Raw genomic sequence first — 15,516 nt, 5'->3', positions numbered from 1 at the left:
GGTCCCAAATGTTTTCTCTCTGTTACTTTATAGCCATGTAAAATTGGTAAGAAAACAATGCAGATTTGAGGCCAAAATATACTTCTTTTTTTCTGTTGTGAGGTATTTCTGTCTGAATATGACTCTAACGATTCTTTGGGCAGCCAGAGTCATTATAGGTCATCAGATATATTTTCAGCCTTCTAATTACCCAGGAATTATTTTTGTGCCATGGTTCCTCAGATTAACTATATGTGTAAACTTTTCTAGAATAGGAGTTCACTCATTCAGTATATACTTATTGGCTTCCTCATATGTACCAGACACACGAAATGCCAGTATGAACAAAGATTAATTCCTGTTTTCTCTCTGTTTTTTTTGGTCTAACATTATAGTTGATGGTGGTTTCTCTGAAACTATCCTGGTTTTAAAATCATATCATCAGGGACACCATTGTTTTGGTGAGTATACACTAGAAACCATTGAATGCAGAGGTAAGAGAGTTAGTTTGTAAAACAATTAATTTGGGTGGGCTTTTTGGGGTCACAATTGGGGGTGACCCGATTAGCTAGGATTAGGCCTAATCCAGGATTAGGCCTAATCCTAGCTCTGTGCTTGAGGATTGTTACTGGTAGTGCTCCAGGGACCATGTAGTGCTAGGACTGAACTGAGATCAGCTGTGTGCAGGACAAGTGCCTTAACCCCTGCAAGGGAATTAAACCTGGGCCTCTCGCATACAACGCATGTGCTCAGTCTCTCTGGCCCTAAGAATTTATCATTTTATAAACCAAAAGTTTTAAAGTTTTTACTAGCGATTGTTATTCATCAGTAGTTTTGCTGGAAGCTTTTGTAAATGGTGAGGATAAAATGATTTAGATTCCCATGAATAAAGAAACTCTATAGGTCACAGCAATAAATTGCTAATGTGCTAAATCCAAGAGTTGTAAACAATGTATTATTACATATTCTTATAATCAAATTTCACTTCAAACTGAAAACAAATCTTGTTTTAATTTGTACGTTTGCAACTAAAATCTAACTTGCTGAATGTTAAACAAAGCAATAGTTCAAGGAAATTTTTCAAAGGAAAAACTATGATATTTAAAATGGGTTTTCAGCAATAATAAAGCAATGGAAAGTCATCATTAGAGTTTGAAACCCATATTTACTAAAAATAGTCACTCATTCATTTAACAAGTATTTATTTGATGCCTCCCATATTCAAAGATTAGAAAACTATTTATTTGTTTTTATTTTTATTTATTTATTTATTTATTGAATCACTGTGGGAAAAGTTACTAAGCTTTCAGATTTAAGTCTCGGTCATGCAATCATCAAACACATTTCCCTTCACCAGTACTTATTTTTCACCACCAAGAACCCCAATATACCCCCGCTCCCAACCCTCCCAATGCCTGTGAGGCAGATGAATTCTAGTTAACACTCTACCTACTTTGATTAGATTCATTGTTTCGACAAAAGATGCACCATTATTATTTAGAGTTTACACCCCAAAATCAGACCTGCTGAAAAGGCATTGTGAAATAATTTGTTTTCTACAGCTGGTTACAAGAACCAAATGATGTTGTGTGGCCGCGATAGCGGCCGCACGATTTAAGATTTCTGATATTTTACTTATTAAGCCTGGAAGTATTTCTGCCGAGAGTCAGATAATTATGAGATTGGTTTCTGTGGCTCTGGAACCATGGCTGTGCTGGAGAGCCACTCGTGGGGAGCAACTCGTGACCTCAGTAGGGTGTGAAGGACGAGCTGGGAATGCCCCCCTTTCCATGAGGCTTCATTTGCCCTGTCACCACTGGCTCATACCTGGCTTTCCAAAAAGCTCTGAAGCGGCCACCATCTTGCTGTCCAGAGGGAAAAAGGCGGAAAGGAGCAACACCCTTTCCCTCCCGGGCAGGCATGGCGGCATGGATTAACGCATATTCCATTCACTTTTCTGCCACAAGCTGCCGGGCTCTGCATTAAGTCCTTGTGCAAGAAAACTATTTAGTAGAACTATATTCTTTTTTGTTTTGTTTCATATGTGGGAGAAACACCTGGTGTTGCTCAGGGCTTACTCTGACTCTGTGCTCAAGGATCACTCCTGGCAGTGCTCAGGGGACTGTATATGATGCCAGGTATCAAACCAATGCCAACCACATGCAAGGCAAGAGCTTTACCCACTATACTATTTCTCCAGGTCCATACATATTTTCCTAAGAACTGGTATATTAGTTACTATTTTAATACCTATCTATGTAACACTACTCCTTTATGGTCATGGTGTTTCTTCGTAAATTTATATACATAAAATTTGTTAATTTATAGGTGTGATAAAAAGATACCCCATCATGTAAGATATGAGGTTACACCCTAAGGGTGCAATTAGGAGAATCATCATGTAATAATATTCCCTACATAAAGTCAAATGTGTGACTAAAGAGTTTCAAAAACATTCTTATTTTATTACTGGTCTGGGAACCTACAGTATAAAATCTTGCATCCAAATTTATTATACTCTATATACTAGAAAACAGAAATTAGTAGTCTGTCTGGACTTATTCCAAGGAGAAGGCTATGGCTGGGAGTTGGTCATGGGTTCCTGGAGAAGTGTCATATTGTTAGGGAGGGGAAGCTGGTACAATTTGCCAAGGTGACCCAGCCTTTCAGATGTCATACTTCCCATGTTCACTAAGCAGTTGGATGACTAATCTAATCATCCAGATACTGTTCTGGGGTGTTGTTAAATGACATGGAAACAGCTCAATCCATTTGGGCATTTCTCTTAGCAAATGGTACTTGAGCAGTGTTCAAACAACTTATTGCCCAATTATATGGAGGCAAACCCCTTCTAAGTCCTCTTAGAAGACAAGCTGAAGCCTTCCAGTTTAACTGATGGGAACAGGCCCAACTATTACAGTCCCAGCCTTGTGTGATTGCCAAGAACTAGTGCCTTCTAATCCTTTTGGTGGTGCTTTTCCAGTTTTCCTACATATATGCCCTGGTCAGTCCTTAGCTCAATACTTGAGGTGTGCCTCTGAGGGTCTTAGGAGTTTGCTCTGTGGACAGCTTCTCTTTCACTCTTTGTCTGTCTTTGAAACTTGCTCTCTCACCTTCTTGAGTTTTGAAGCTCTTTTCAGAGTCTATTGTGCTCTGCCTGGATTTCCCTTTTCTACCTCTGGGTCTAGAAACTCCCTAAAGGCAGTTAACTGGATCAATTCAGACCATCTCTGACGTCCATTTTCTTTCCATTTCTGATAGTATCACTTTCATTGTCTACTGTACAGTGTCTTAAAAAATAGTTTCATATATTTAATTATTTTTTATAGTTGCAATTTCAGACTAGAGAGTAAACATGGCTCCTGATACTCCATGTTGACCAAAACTGGAAGTTTTGACCTTGCAGAAACTATTAAAAATAGATGGGGGAATTTAGGCAAAATAGGCAGGAATAAAAATTTCCTGTTATAAATTAATCTTTTTTGTTTTCCTCTATGTTTCATTTATTAATCTAAGAGCTATTAAATATCAACTACATACAGACATAGTGATAATTGTAAGGATATAGTGGTGAATAGATAGCCTTCACAATCTATAATGTCTCATGAGTTTAGTTAGGATTAGGCAATCATTGAAGATCTGATGATGGAAAAATGGTGTTTCCAGATCTGTGATGTTTAGGACTAACCTAAAACCTGGAACCTGGAATACAGTGTCTCTCAGGCTGAGGGATCAGTTGGTCTCTGTCTGGTATTCATTATTTTTTGCTTACTAAACTACTAACTCTAATTCTGTCTTACTTTGTGGAAGGGAAAATTTCATTTATATAGTGTAGTGGGTCTTTTTATTTTAATGTTGAATCTCATTTCAAAGAATAAAGTATAGAAAAAGCCAAACATTGCCTGTTTCTGGTTATAGTAATGATTATAACTGAAGTGTCATTACCAAAGATACATACTCATACATGTATGCATATCTATATGTAAATAATGCAGAACAACTATGTGTACATGTGGAACTATATATAAATGTGTGAAAATATACATATAGTTTCCAAATATTTCCCCCCAAACTCTGAAAATACTATAGGGCAATGTATGATGTATGAACTTGTTATAATCAGTTGCTCAGTTACCTAAAAAAATCCTAAGATAAATAACTCTAAAATGAATGTTTTCACAAATTGTGTTGAAAAATTAGAGTTATCCATCTGGCAAAGATACACTTAACTCCAAGTTATACTTAAAAAGTCAACACAGTTACCATATGTCTCAATAATTTTAAGGTAAAATCTACTTGAAACAAGATGTCTGGGACACATACACCATATCCAGTTGCCCAAAAGTTCATCTGTTAACCATTGTTCTGGCAGGGAGCATTGCTTTTTTTTTTTTCTATGTAGAGACTAACTCAGTTTTGTAAAGCTTAACTTTATTTTTATTCCACTAAAGTCTGCTTAACATTGATAAAATTTAATCGTTTTAAGGTTTAAAATGATTAAACTATTAGTCTATGAATTGTATCCTATATATAGTTTAAGGAAAAATATCCCAGGAAAAAAACTTTGTTATAATTTGCTTTATTTATACATGTAAAACACTGAACAAATGACTATATTATTCCATGGAGACAAAGTGACTTTCCTTTTGAACAAGAACTCTGCACTGTTTGTTTACTTGGGCAATCTTTTATCAAGTGAAGCCATTTCATAATTCAATTCAGCCCTCTTGTGTACTTTGGTGAACTTTTTCCAGATTTTCTACTGCGATTCAGATCCTTTTAATGAAATTTGTATTGAAATAATATGAAATCTCAAAAACTATGGCAACAAAGAGGATACATTTATAGAGAAAGTATGTTTTAAAGCTTTGTTTTCTGATTTCTAGACCTTAATCAGATCCTTTGAATTACTGTTCTGACATAAACTTAAAAATGAAAAAAATATATATGCTGGTTATTTTATTATACTTTTTAAGCTAGTTGCATTCTTAACTTAGTGAGTAAAAGTATATGTTTCCCATTGTTACTTTTTAGGAATTTTGGGAATTCAAGTAATACATGTAAAAAACGTTTTAAGCCAATAGTTAGAAAGGAAAGCACCCTAAGTCTATGGAATCCTTGTTATGGAAAGGTAAAGCCCTATTTGGGGATGTCAGTAGTATGGGAAAAAAGGATAATTTAATGACAGTCACAGGCACTGTGACCAAGGACTTTTTTTCCTTTGGGAGAACATATCAAAAGAATAATCAGATTATTTCTTTCTCCTCTGCAGTGCCCGCCAGATATCTGCATTCCTATCCAGATACCAAATCATCAAGTAGTACGTAAAACTTCTACAGCATTGTGGTTAAAAAAGATGGAAATCGGGATAGTAGAAGTATGAATTTTGCATAAACCAGAACAGAGAATTTTCACAGAGGAGACAGGTGAGAGGAAGGTGATGAAGTTATATACCAAATAAATGAATTACATGAATATTATATATATAGAAATATAGTGTATTAGTTTGCTCTGTTTATAACACAGGATTGGTTTAGAGAGAAAGGTTTTCTACATTTCTACTCTCCCTGCCAACACCCACCTCCTCAAACTTCAATAATTGGTATTGGTACTCTAAAGGAAAACTTGTAAATTGCCTTTAGTTCAAAATATTTTGTGATTTCTATAGTTTGATTATATTAATTTAATTCACCATTACGCTTTTTTTGTATAGTTTCCCCATTAGAAAAAAGTGACCGTGCATGCAAAAAAATTTCACAAAACAGTATTTGGGAGTTTGATCATGTAAAATTATAAGCCAATTTCTCTAATTTCTGCATTCCAGTTTTGAGTCTCATGTTTAATTCATACTTATATCCCATAGTTTATAGTGGGACATTTTAATGCTGTAGGTATTATTCCAATAATCTATTTTTGGAATAATAAATGCTTACCTTTATTGCTCTTTTTGGTGTTTCAGCCAAGATGGGTGGCAGGATTCCCTTGTAGAAACCAAGCAACCTATTGGATAAATAGGTTTTCACATAAGTAAAGGAATTAGGAAAAAGGCAATTCTGCTTTTTGCTTATGGATAAAGCAACCAATATTAAAGCATTCCCAATTTTCAATGTAGCATACTAATCATAATCTTCCTGTGTTCTACTTTCAAAGTGGAGGGATTATGAAATCTATGGCAGTATGAAGTTTAGAAGAATAAATGATATAAGACTAGACTCCATTAAGTAAGTTGCTGAAACACATGACTTGCACCTCAAGATGAAGTTGACTCTCTCCCCTTTCAGTCTAAGAAACATGAAAGTAATTTTCTCATCTGTGTGGCAGTTCAGGCTATCTACATTGTTCTACTGTCTTCTCCCCCTCCCCCCCTTGTGGTAATCAAATGAAGTTAAGGTTACACTGAGCCCAAGAGTTGGAAATGTCCTAAGGCTAACCAGGTGATGAAATCCTTAATTTTAGTGTTACTAATACAAAGGAAGTTGGGCTTGAGCTCTGTCCTGGATCATCACAATTTTTTAACCTCCTTTAATGGACATGGAGCAAGGTCACTGAGGACTGATTATTGACTTGTGTTATTGACAGAAGATACATCAGACTCCCTTGTTTGCATGCAATCTTACAGGGCCAGGGAGAGCTATTTATACCCATAATGAGAGAATAATGCTCACATATTTAGATGTTTCCAGAAAAAATTTCACACAAATGAGTAGCATATTTTTAAGATTTATAAAAAGTCACTACTAATTTTTTTAGATTTTAAGATTTAAAATAAAAAGTATCTACCTTAGAAACACACACACATGTGTGCACATGTGCAATCCATAACCTCAGTTAAGACCTGAAACTTTGTCAAAGTACAGACTATTCTATATTGTCATGATAATTGTTTTTGTAGTTAAACCCATAAGTTGTTACAGATAACAATAGGACTTAAGTTTCCTTATTTGAAGTTATACATTTCAGTTGGTACTGAGGTTACTCTGATAGGATCCATCGAGTTTCACTCCTACTCCCTTAAATTGGATTCTGATTCTAGCTTCTAGTACAAGAAAGTTGAGTTTATTCACATTAACTATCTGCTACCCAATTCAACTTGAATGTCTCTCTTTCCTGGTTTACACAATCCCCTACAATGAGGGACAGCAATAAAATTACCTTATATTTTCTAGACTGTTAGCTTCTTGATGTTAAGGTAGGTAACAGAATGCTTAACTCTCTCTCTTTCCCTCTCTCTCTGTCTCTCTCTCTCACACACAGATAGATAGATACCAGGTTCATATACTTAATAAGCATATAGATTTCATGAAGAGAGGAATCAACTTATCCCTAATATGGACTTACTCTTCACACCATTTTAAAATTAAAAAATGGGTAGTGCTATCATTATAAAGAGGATGTAAAACATATACATGATTGAAGAACTAGGACAATTTATGAATTCCTCCTACCTTCTTCCTATTCCAGTCTTAATAACATATGCCTGAAGTTCTCACATCAACATCAATTTTTTCTCGACACTTGTGAAACCTAAATGCCAGTCATTTTCCTCAAAGAAATTCAGTGAAAATCATTTTTACATAATTTTATTGAGAGTAATTAAACATAGATTTGAGCTTCCCAAAGGATAAATGTGATTTTCCTGAAAAGAAGCTGTCTATCTACAATGAAATATGTTATTTCTGTTTTGTCTGAACAGATTCTTCCTTATCTGAAATGTTATTCCTGCTCTTGGTGGCAGGGCTGCAAGTCAGTGATTTAGAAAAACCAGTTAAGTAGGTGCAACTTTGGAAAAGGTTTGTAGATGCACTTGAAACCTCATATAATAAAGAAGAATCGCTGGAAGAACAGTTGCTCAGACTGGAGAAGAGAAATCCTAGAGAGAAACATGATGAACATGGTGGAGTTCATGAAAGGAAAGAATGCAGGAAAGAGCTTCAAACTTCTCTGTTTCCAGGTGTTGGGTGGAAACAAAGAGGAAAGACGCTTTTGGACTAGTAGGAGGTTAAAATAAAGATGTATCTCTAGTATAGACAGAATGTGCTGGAGCTAGAACAGGCTCTCCTGAAGAGTGGTGAGACTCCTTCATGGCATGTGAGCAAGCAGTCTGACTGTCAACTTGTTATGGATACCAGGCATGGGCTGTAGTCAACAATGGAAAGACTTGATGGCTCAAACGTGGTCTAGTCCAACTTCAAATTTTGTTATTCTAAGAAAAAGAATAAGGGAACACTGAAAAATGCTTTCCTGAATACAAACTCTCTTTTACTTAAAACCTTTGCCGAAAGTAGAGCATTGTTGCTCTGGAGGATAAAAGTCTTATAAATAATACAGAAGGTCTTCATTTTAAAAATGATGGAAGAAATATTAAAAAGAGGTGTAAGGCAAGAGGAAAGAGAGACAGCTGTGCAGACCATAAGGATTTAATATAAAAAGATCTGGGAGGTCCAGAGACCTCTGCTTCATGTTGGGGATGCTTCCTTGATGTGCCCCCTCTTTCTATAGTCTCTGCTCAGTTCTTTTTATGGATAGTTACCCCTCCTCCATTCAGCCATCCTACCATCTAGCACTTTCTTACAGTGAAGGAACAGTTCTAATGGAACCATAGACATTGGTAGTATTTTTTGGCAAATGCAAAGTTAGGATTATCAACTTGCATTGTTTGCATAGTATATTACACAAGAGGGGACATATATGGGACAATCAGACCTTGCCTCTTTGGAGGACTTCCCTACTGGAACCAATATAGCAATACAATATGATACTGCCTGTAGGCAGCAGTGTATTGGGCATCTTACCAAGTGGAACCAAATGATATTCTGTCTTTTTTGTTCCTGTGAGTTTGATCCAAGATAGATCTAGTAGAGATTTTCATCAGTATTTTGGCATTGGGAATAAAATGGTTGAAGTTTTAAAATATAAAGTTAGGATATTTATGGCACTCATGATTCCTGTCATTTAGAGAATCTCAATGTGAAATGATTAAAAAAAATAAAAAGGAACCCTCAGTGCAAGGGCATGCAGAAGCTAAATGGAGGAAAGAAGTTCCATAATGAGGTTTCTATTTCATAATAGCTACATTCGAACCCTTCTTGAATCTCTTGAATCTTGGCATTTATCTTTACTTGTTATCCTTCGAGATATTCAAGAGCAGCACTGTAGCACTGTCCTCTTGTTGTTCATCAATTTACTCGAGCAGGCCCAGTAACGTCTCCATTGTGAGACTTATTGTTACTGTGTTTGGCATATTGCATATGTCACGGGTAGCTTGCCAGGCTTTGCCATGCGGGTGAAATACTCTTGGTAGCTTGCCGGCTCTCTGAGAGGGATGGAGGATCGAACCCGGGTCAGCCGGGTCGTCTCCTGCAAGGCAAAAGCCCTACTCATTGTGCTATCGCTCTAGCCCCAGTAAATTCCTTGTTTTAAAACCAGTTTGAGTTGAGTTTATTACTGTACCCCAAAGCTCTGAATTCAAAAGTAAGTTTCCTGGCTCCTACAGTCAAAGTGACTGCTATAGGATCTCTAGGCTATGTCCGCCCCCATAAGGCACCTTCATCAGAGATGTGCCCAAGGGCCAATTAGAATCAAGACAAAACTGAGGCAAGAGAAAGTGGGCAAGAGTTCAAGCAAATGAACTTTTCTCATTTAATTAGGTAACTACTGAAAACTTTCCTAAATAAAGTATAATATATATGGTATATTTGAATATATCATCTATATTTATATACTAAAAACCAAAAGAAACTACAATTCTTGGGAAAAGGTACAATTTTTTTTTCTCCTAAAGAACTGATGTTTATACCCATATGCACAATTAATTCTGCCAATTTTTTTTACTTCATTTTAGTTTTGGCTTGAAATACAGAGTACATTGCTTATCAGGACAATTAACATGAAAGTGAAGAGATTTATGAGATTCATATCAACATGCTCCATCCTGCTTACTTTTCAAGAGGTCAATTGACACATTTGGATATTCCCCAGATGAGCAGAAAGTGAGATTCTAGTGTTTATGGCGCATTGATGGCAGTTTTCCCCAGGAAAATAAGAAAGTCACCACTCTGGTTTGAAGTTCTGACCCACATCAAGCTGATGGAAGAAATATTTGGAAGAGGCACAAGAGCCAATGCCAGACCTACCATAAAACTGAAGTATGAATTATGTGGCAGCCCTCACAGTTTGTTTCTCAAGCTTGTTACTATTGAAAGTAGTAAGCTTGATTTTGAACTACGCGATGCACAGTTATTTTAACCTGGGTATCTGTGGAATTTCATTAATATTATTACAAGGAAAAGCTACTGAAATTTGTTGAACATTTGTAAACTGCTAGCCATTCTTCTAAGAATAAATATATATGGGAAACATGCACATATTTTAATCTCATTGATCTCGACAACAATTCTTCGAATATATATGATTATTTCTTTCATTTTGCAGGTGAGATGTCTTTTCACAACATGTCCAAAAAGAGGCAGTAACTTAAATCAAGTTCTATCTTCTCACCAATTGGTTAGACTGGACTTCAGGGTTTTTTATAAATAAAATTAAAATAATTTTGGAAACACTTTGTAAAAATAATTTTGGAAACGCTTTGTAAAAATTATTTTGGTTGCAAAAACATCTTGTCATTTCTTATTTTAGGATGAAGAAGCAATTAAAAATAAGGTTTTGAATCCCATTTTCATTCAATCATGTTTCACAGTAAGAGTAAACAGGACTGACATGAATCATAGATCTGTGTTTAGATAAATATAATAATTTATTTTTGAAAGTTTTTGACCTTCAGATTAAGTAGTTTATAGTTGGATCATAGTGGGAGAAAAAAAAACTGTACCCTACTATAAACTATCTGTGCCCCATTAGGATAAACTTTTGCCTTTATAAGGAACATTACAATGATTGTGATGATGTGGAAAAAGACAATGCATACTTCAGTAACATGATAAAACTGAAATATTGACACTAAAGATTAAAATAAAGTCTATTGTCAAAAAGTCAGTGGGGGCACCATTGGCTGTTGGTCCAAAAGAAAAGTCCCTACCATCAACTGTCCTTTTCCTCAGGGCACAGGATACCCAGGAATTTAAGCCTCATTACAATACAAAATGAAAGAGGAATTGTACAAGCCTTTTTGTAATGGGGCCATTACCTTTCTAGCAAGTAGGCTAAGCATGAATGTATGACCTAAACCTAGTTCATAAATCAGCAGGGATAGGTGTAGCAGGAAGTCTTGTGTTTCTACTATAAGGGAAATAAGAAAATGGCTAGAAAAGTCCTTTGTCATTCAATGTTGACCTAACTGCATGATAAATCTTACTAAACTGAGGCTGGACAGAAGTCAACCCATCCTGGAATTATACTTTCTATTTCTGGTTAAGTTAAATTAAAAATAAATCCTTATGGGGCTGGAGAGATAGCACATACCAGATACCAGATAGCTGGTAAGGCATTTGCCTTGCACGCGTCCGACCCGGGTTCGATTCCCTAAGCACCGCCAGGACTAACTCCTGAGTGCAGAGCCAGGCGTAACCCCATGTGCATTGCTGGATATGACCCAAAAAGAAAAAAATGTAAATAAATCCTTAAAACTCAAACTGCTTTCAATTATGCTTTCTATTAACGGTCAACCATTTTTATCCAAGTAGTTTTTAAAACTCCTGATTTTGAAAAAGTCTTAAATTGCAATTCTTAAGTAACAATTATATCAAAGATAGTTGTTAAATGTTAAGCAAAACGTTTAGAAAGAGACTGAGAATGATTCAAAATACTTTTTGATTGTTTCTTCAGGAACCCAACACACAGCAAACTCTACCCCATTGGTATGATAGCCTGTGAGAGAAGCCCCTGTCAGAGATGAACCATGGAACAGCTCCTAGACAAGTAAAAGATTTAGGCACTAGGTTTCAAAGCCATGATGGATCTTATAATAATGAGAGTTATTGTTCACAAACATAAGTAGACACAGAGTCCTATAATATTGGGTCACATTTGTTTTTAATTGTATAATCAAAACAGGCCTTGTATTACTTATGTACATCTATAAAATGAAGATCAAAACTACATTGCACATGTTCTTCTCGAAGACACAGCTCACACATAGCTTATTTGAAATACAGATGTGTTCCAAACTCTACAAAAATGATTTTATCCCTCATTTCCCCCACCCCATTTAAAAAGTGTGAAGTTATTTAACATATTGGGTGGCTCCAAGGTCACAGACCAACCAATGAAAAGATGCTGACTGTATAAAGCAAGAAAATGTGGAATTTCCTGTGAGTACCAGGTTGTGCCCTATCTTGGTGGTTCATTTGCAGCAAGTCATACTCTCAAAGAAGTCTTCCTGCTGTCTCTCATTTGTAAGGTCCGATTTTAAGTTACTCTGTTTGAGGTCCAACCTTTGGCTTCCCAAATGTATCAGATATTTAATTAAGTGTCTTGTGCTTGACAACATCTTTAATTCATTTGGATGGTTGAAGAAAAAAAGCTACTTGCTTGAAGTCAACTATTGTAATCTAAGCACAGATAAATAGTGGGATAAAAATGGCTCAACATTTTCAACATTTGGCTCAGGTAAAGAGACTAAAAAAGGAGTAGAACAATCACAGACTCCCTCCCCTTTCCCCTCTAGCCATCCCCTTGTTGGTTTTGCTATTATTTTTCTAGTTCAGGGACCGGAGCGATAGCACAGCAGTAAGGCGTTCGCCTTACACACGGCCAACATGGCCGACCCGAGTTCTATTCCTCCGCCCCTCTCAGAGAGCCCGGCAAGCTACCAAGAGTATCTCGCCTGCACAGCAGAGCCTGGCACGCTACCCATGATGTATTCGATATGCCAAACACAGTAACAACAAAGTCTCCAATGGAGACGTTACTGGGCCGCTCGAGCAAATCGATGAACAACGGGAGGACAGTGACAGGATATATAAAATGTTTGGAAACTGTTTGTACCAGGAAATAAGTTGTTCCTACAAGAAGACTAGAACCTTTCTGAAGTTCCTGTGATAGAAAGCTGGGTTTGGTGTTAGGAGCAAGAACCTGGAATATTTTTGTCTTTTCAGTCCCCAAAGCAAAAGAGAAACAAGTATGATTGTGGCAAAACTGACTTTTAGAGGGAGTCAAATTATTATCATACATAGAGCGGTGGGGAGTGGGAAAAAAGACAGATGTGGAGTGAGGGGCAGGAGTCAAGAGATTCAAGTACATAGGTGGGGGAGGCGGGGACATGGGATGGGTATGACAGAGAACCTAGGAACATTGGTGGAGAGAAGTCGACACTGTTTGTGGGATCAATGCTGGAACATGTATGCCTAAAACACAACTAGGTATAACTGTCAATCATGGTGTTTTAATAAAAAAATGAAAAAAGAAAAGCTACCATAACACTCAATGGATGACTGAGAAAAATGAATGCAAGAAAACCACTTTGAACATGTCATTCTTTCCGAGAGAGTCAAAGATCAATGCAGTGCTGCTGCAGAAATGCAGGTTTCCTCTGGTTATTGAAGAGGAAAAGCTAAGATTCAGTCCCTAGGTCCAGTGACTATTCCTGAACACTAAACAAATTGATGCACCTTGTCTGAGTCTGCAATGCTAATTAAAGAAATGATTTCTATGTTGAGTAGCCATTTCACAAAACCACCTGCAGTATCCTTCCATGCAGCACGAGAAGGATTCTTTCACCCAAAGTCCGTATCTTGGCCCAAAACTTGGCATTCAGCAAGCTTTCAGAAGAGCAGTGAAACTCACTGGTGAAGCATGATATAGGAGCGACAGGGAAAGTGACACCAGATCCAGTTGGGGAAGTTGGAAAGCGTTAACACATAAATGTACCTAACAGAACACAATTACTACATTTTATTTTGTTTCCACTGTCAGGATCTAAATGAACATCACCATTCAGCTCTGTTCTGGGCAATGATCCAAGCTCATCTTTGGTATAGTTAATTTTGAAGTCTTCCAGTCAATCATATCTTCACAATTTGTTCTTCTTTCAGGCTTCAGGCATCCTCCTGATTTCCATTCTTGTGTAGAAGCCTTGAGTCATCTGTTCTGGCAACATGACCAACCCAAATCAGTCATTTTCTCCAAATTGTATTGAAAATAGTGATCTTGCTAGCTTGTTTTCTTCCTCCTTCTTTCTTTCACATAATTTTTCCTTTAAGGATTTCCTAATACAAAGCTGATTGAAGGCATACAATATCCTCTTTATTCTACTCTTGTCAAATCCAAGTTTCTTACCCACATGCTGAAGCTCTGTAATTAAAACAATGAGGGCTGCATTCAGCCCTGCTTTAGAAGTGCTAGACTTCTATTGCTCAAACTTCCTAGGAGGGTTAGTAGCTCAGGGCACAATTCTGACCCTTACACTACACCTTTAGGGCATTATTCTGACATCACTTATTCTTCTAGTCTCAGAACCCCAGGGTGGGTTCATGACTCTGTTACTTGAATAGCTTAAAATATGCAATCTAAAGTTCACCATTGCGTGCTTCTTGGGCCATGTTGATTTAAGTAAAGGAGAGAAAGAAAACCCATATCCTTCAGTTTAGAAAGTGACACAGCTTCTTCTTTTGAAAGCAGGCACTGAACTGCAAGGGAGTACAACAGAATGAAAGTTTTAGCTAACATTCTAATATAAAACAAACAAAAAATTTTTTCCTGCTTCAATACCTATCAGGTCTTCCTGCACAAAAACACAGTTATTATTTTGCATTGCAGAGAATTAAGTGAATTAAGTTTTGGCATATGGTGTTTGGTTACATTTGTTACCCCAAACCATACCGCTTTCATTATACACTGTATGGAAGTTTTTCGGTTTTTTTAAAAAGAGTTTTCCTGAACCCATATTTCCTCCCCCACTCCAACTTTCAGTATGATTTTTTTGAAACAATTAAACTTTGTGGATGTGTCTAAAATAAACTATAACTTTGATTTTCTAAGATAAAAAAAATCAGTTCAGCTGTCAGTATCACTTAGGAGGTAGGTAGATGGCTCTATTCACTGGAAAGTTGGCAGCGTGCTCCATGCATTAAACGTGCTGCACAGCTCAGCCTAAGGAAGGCATTAGCATGATATAAGAACCAGAACTCGATGGAAAACGTGAAGAAAAGAAAAAGCAAAAAAAAAAGATATTTGAGAAGCAGCTACAGGAGTAAATAATATGGGTAGGATGTAGTGCTAATTGATCCATAAATCTAGAACAGTTTTAATTAGAACTGATAAGTATATTCACTTTCTGGAAGCTAATTATCTTTCTAATAGTGACAAACAATTTCCATTTGAAAATAAAACTCAGGTAAGGGAAATCTTTCACACATGTGGATGGCAACTATGAAGAAAAGGACTGAAAGGAAACGAAACACAGCTGAAAACCTGAAAACAGTCTATTTACTTCTTGCATGGGGACTACAATGAGGAAAAAGGACTTAGTGGTGGAATCAGAAAGTCCTTGGTCATTCAGCTCATTGCTAAATAATCTTGCTGTAAAATTTTCTTGCTCCATCCTAGACATCCTCATCTTCTTACCAGAGACCCTGTTTGTAA

General features: G+C 36.6%; 1 protein-coding gene across 2 annotated transcripts in view; it reads right to left on the bottom strand.

Annotated features, from left to right (window-relative positions):
- The window catches only part of SLC25A21 (solute carrier family 25 member 21), a 557,492-nt gene that overhangs the window by 52,632 nt on the left and 489,344 nt on the right, over positions 1 to 15,516 (bottom strand). For both annotated transcript variants that reach the window (XM_056134156.1, XM_056134157.1), the window contains exon 4: positions 5,913 to 5,979. In XM_056134156.1, the coding sequence (XP_055990131.1) occupies positions 5,913 to 5,979 (67 nt within the window). The remainder of the gene's footprint in view (positions 1 to 5,912; positions 5,980 to 15,516) is intronic.

The sequence above is a fragment of the Sorex fumeus genome, unplaced genomic scaffold (assembly GCF_029834395.1).
Source record: "Sorex fumeus unplaced genomic scaffold, SorFum_2.1 ptg000098l, whole genome shotgun sequence".
Classification (NCBI taxonomy): Eukaryota; Metazoa; Chordata; class Mammalia; order Eulipotyphla; family Soricidae; genus Sorex; species Sorex fumeus.
Note: the sequence above shows the minus strand (reverse complement) of the source record. Positions and strands in the feature narration are given on the sequence as shown.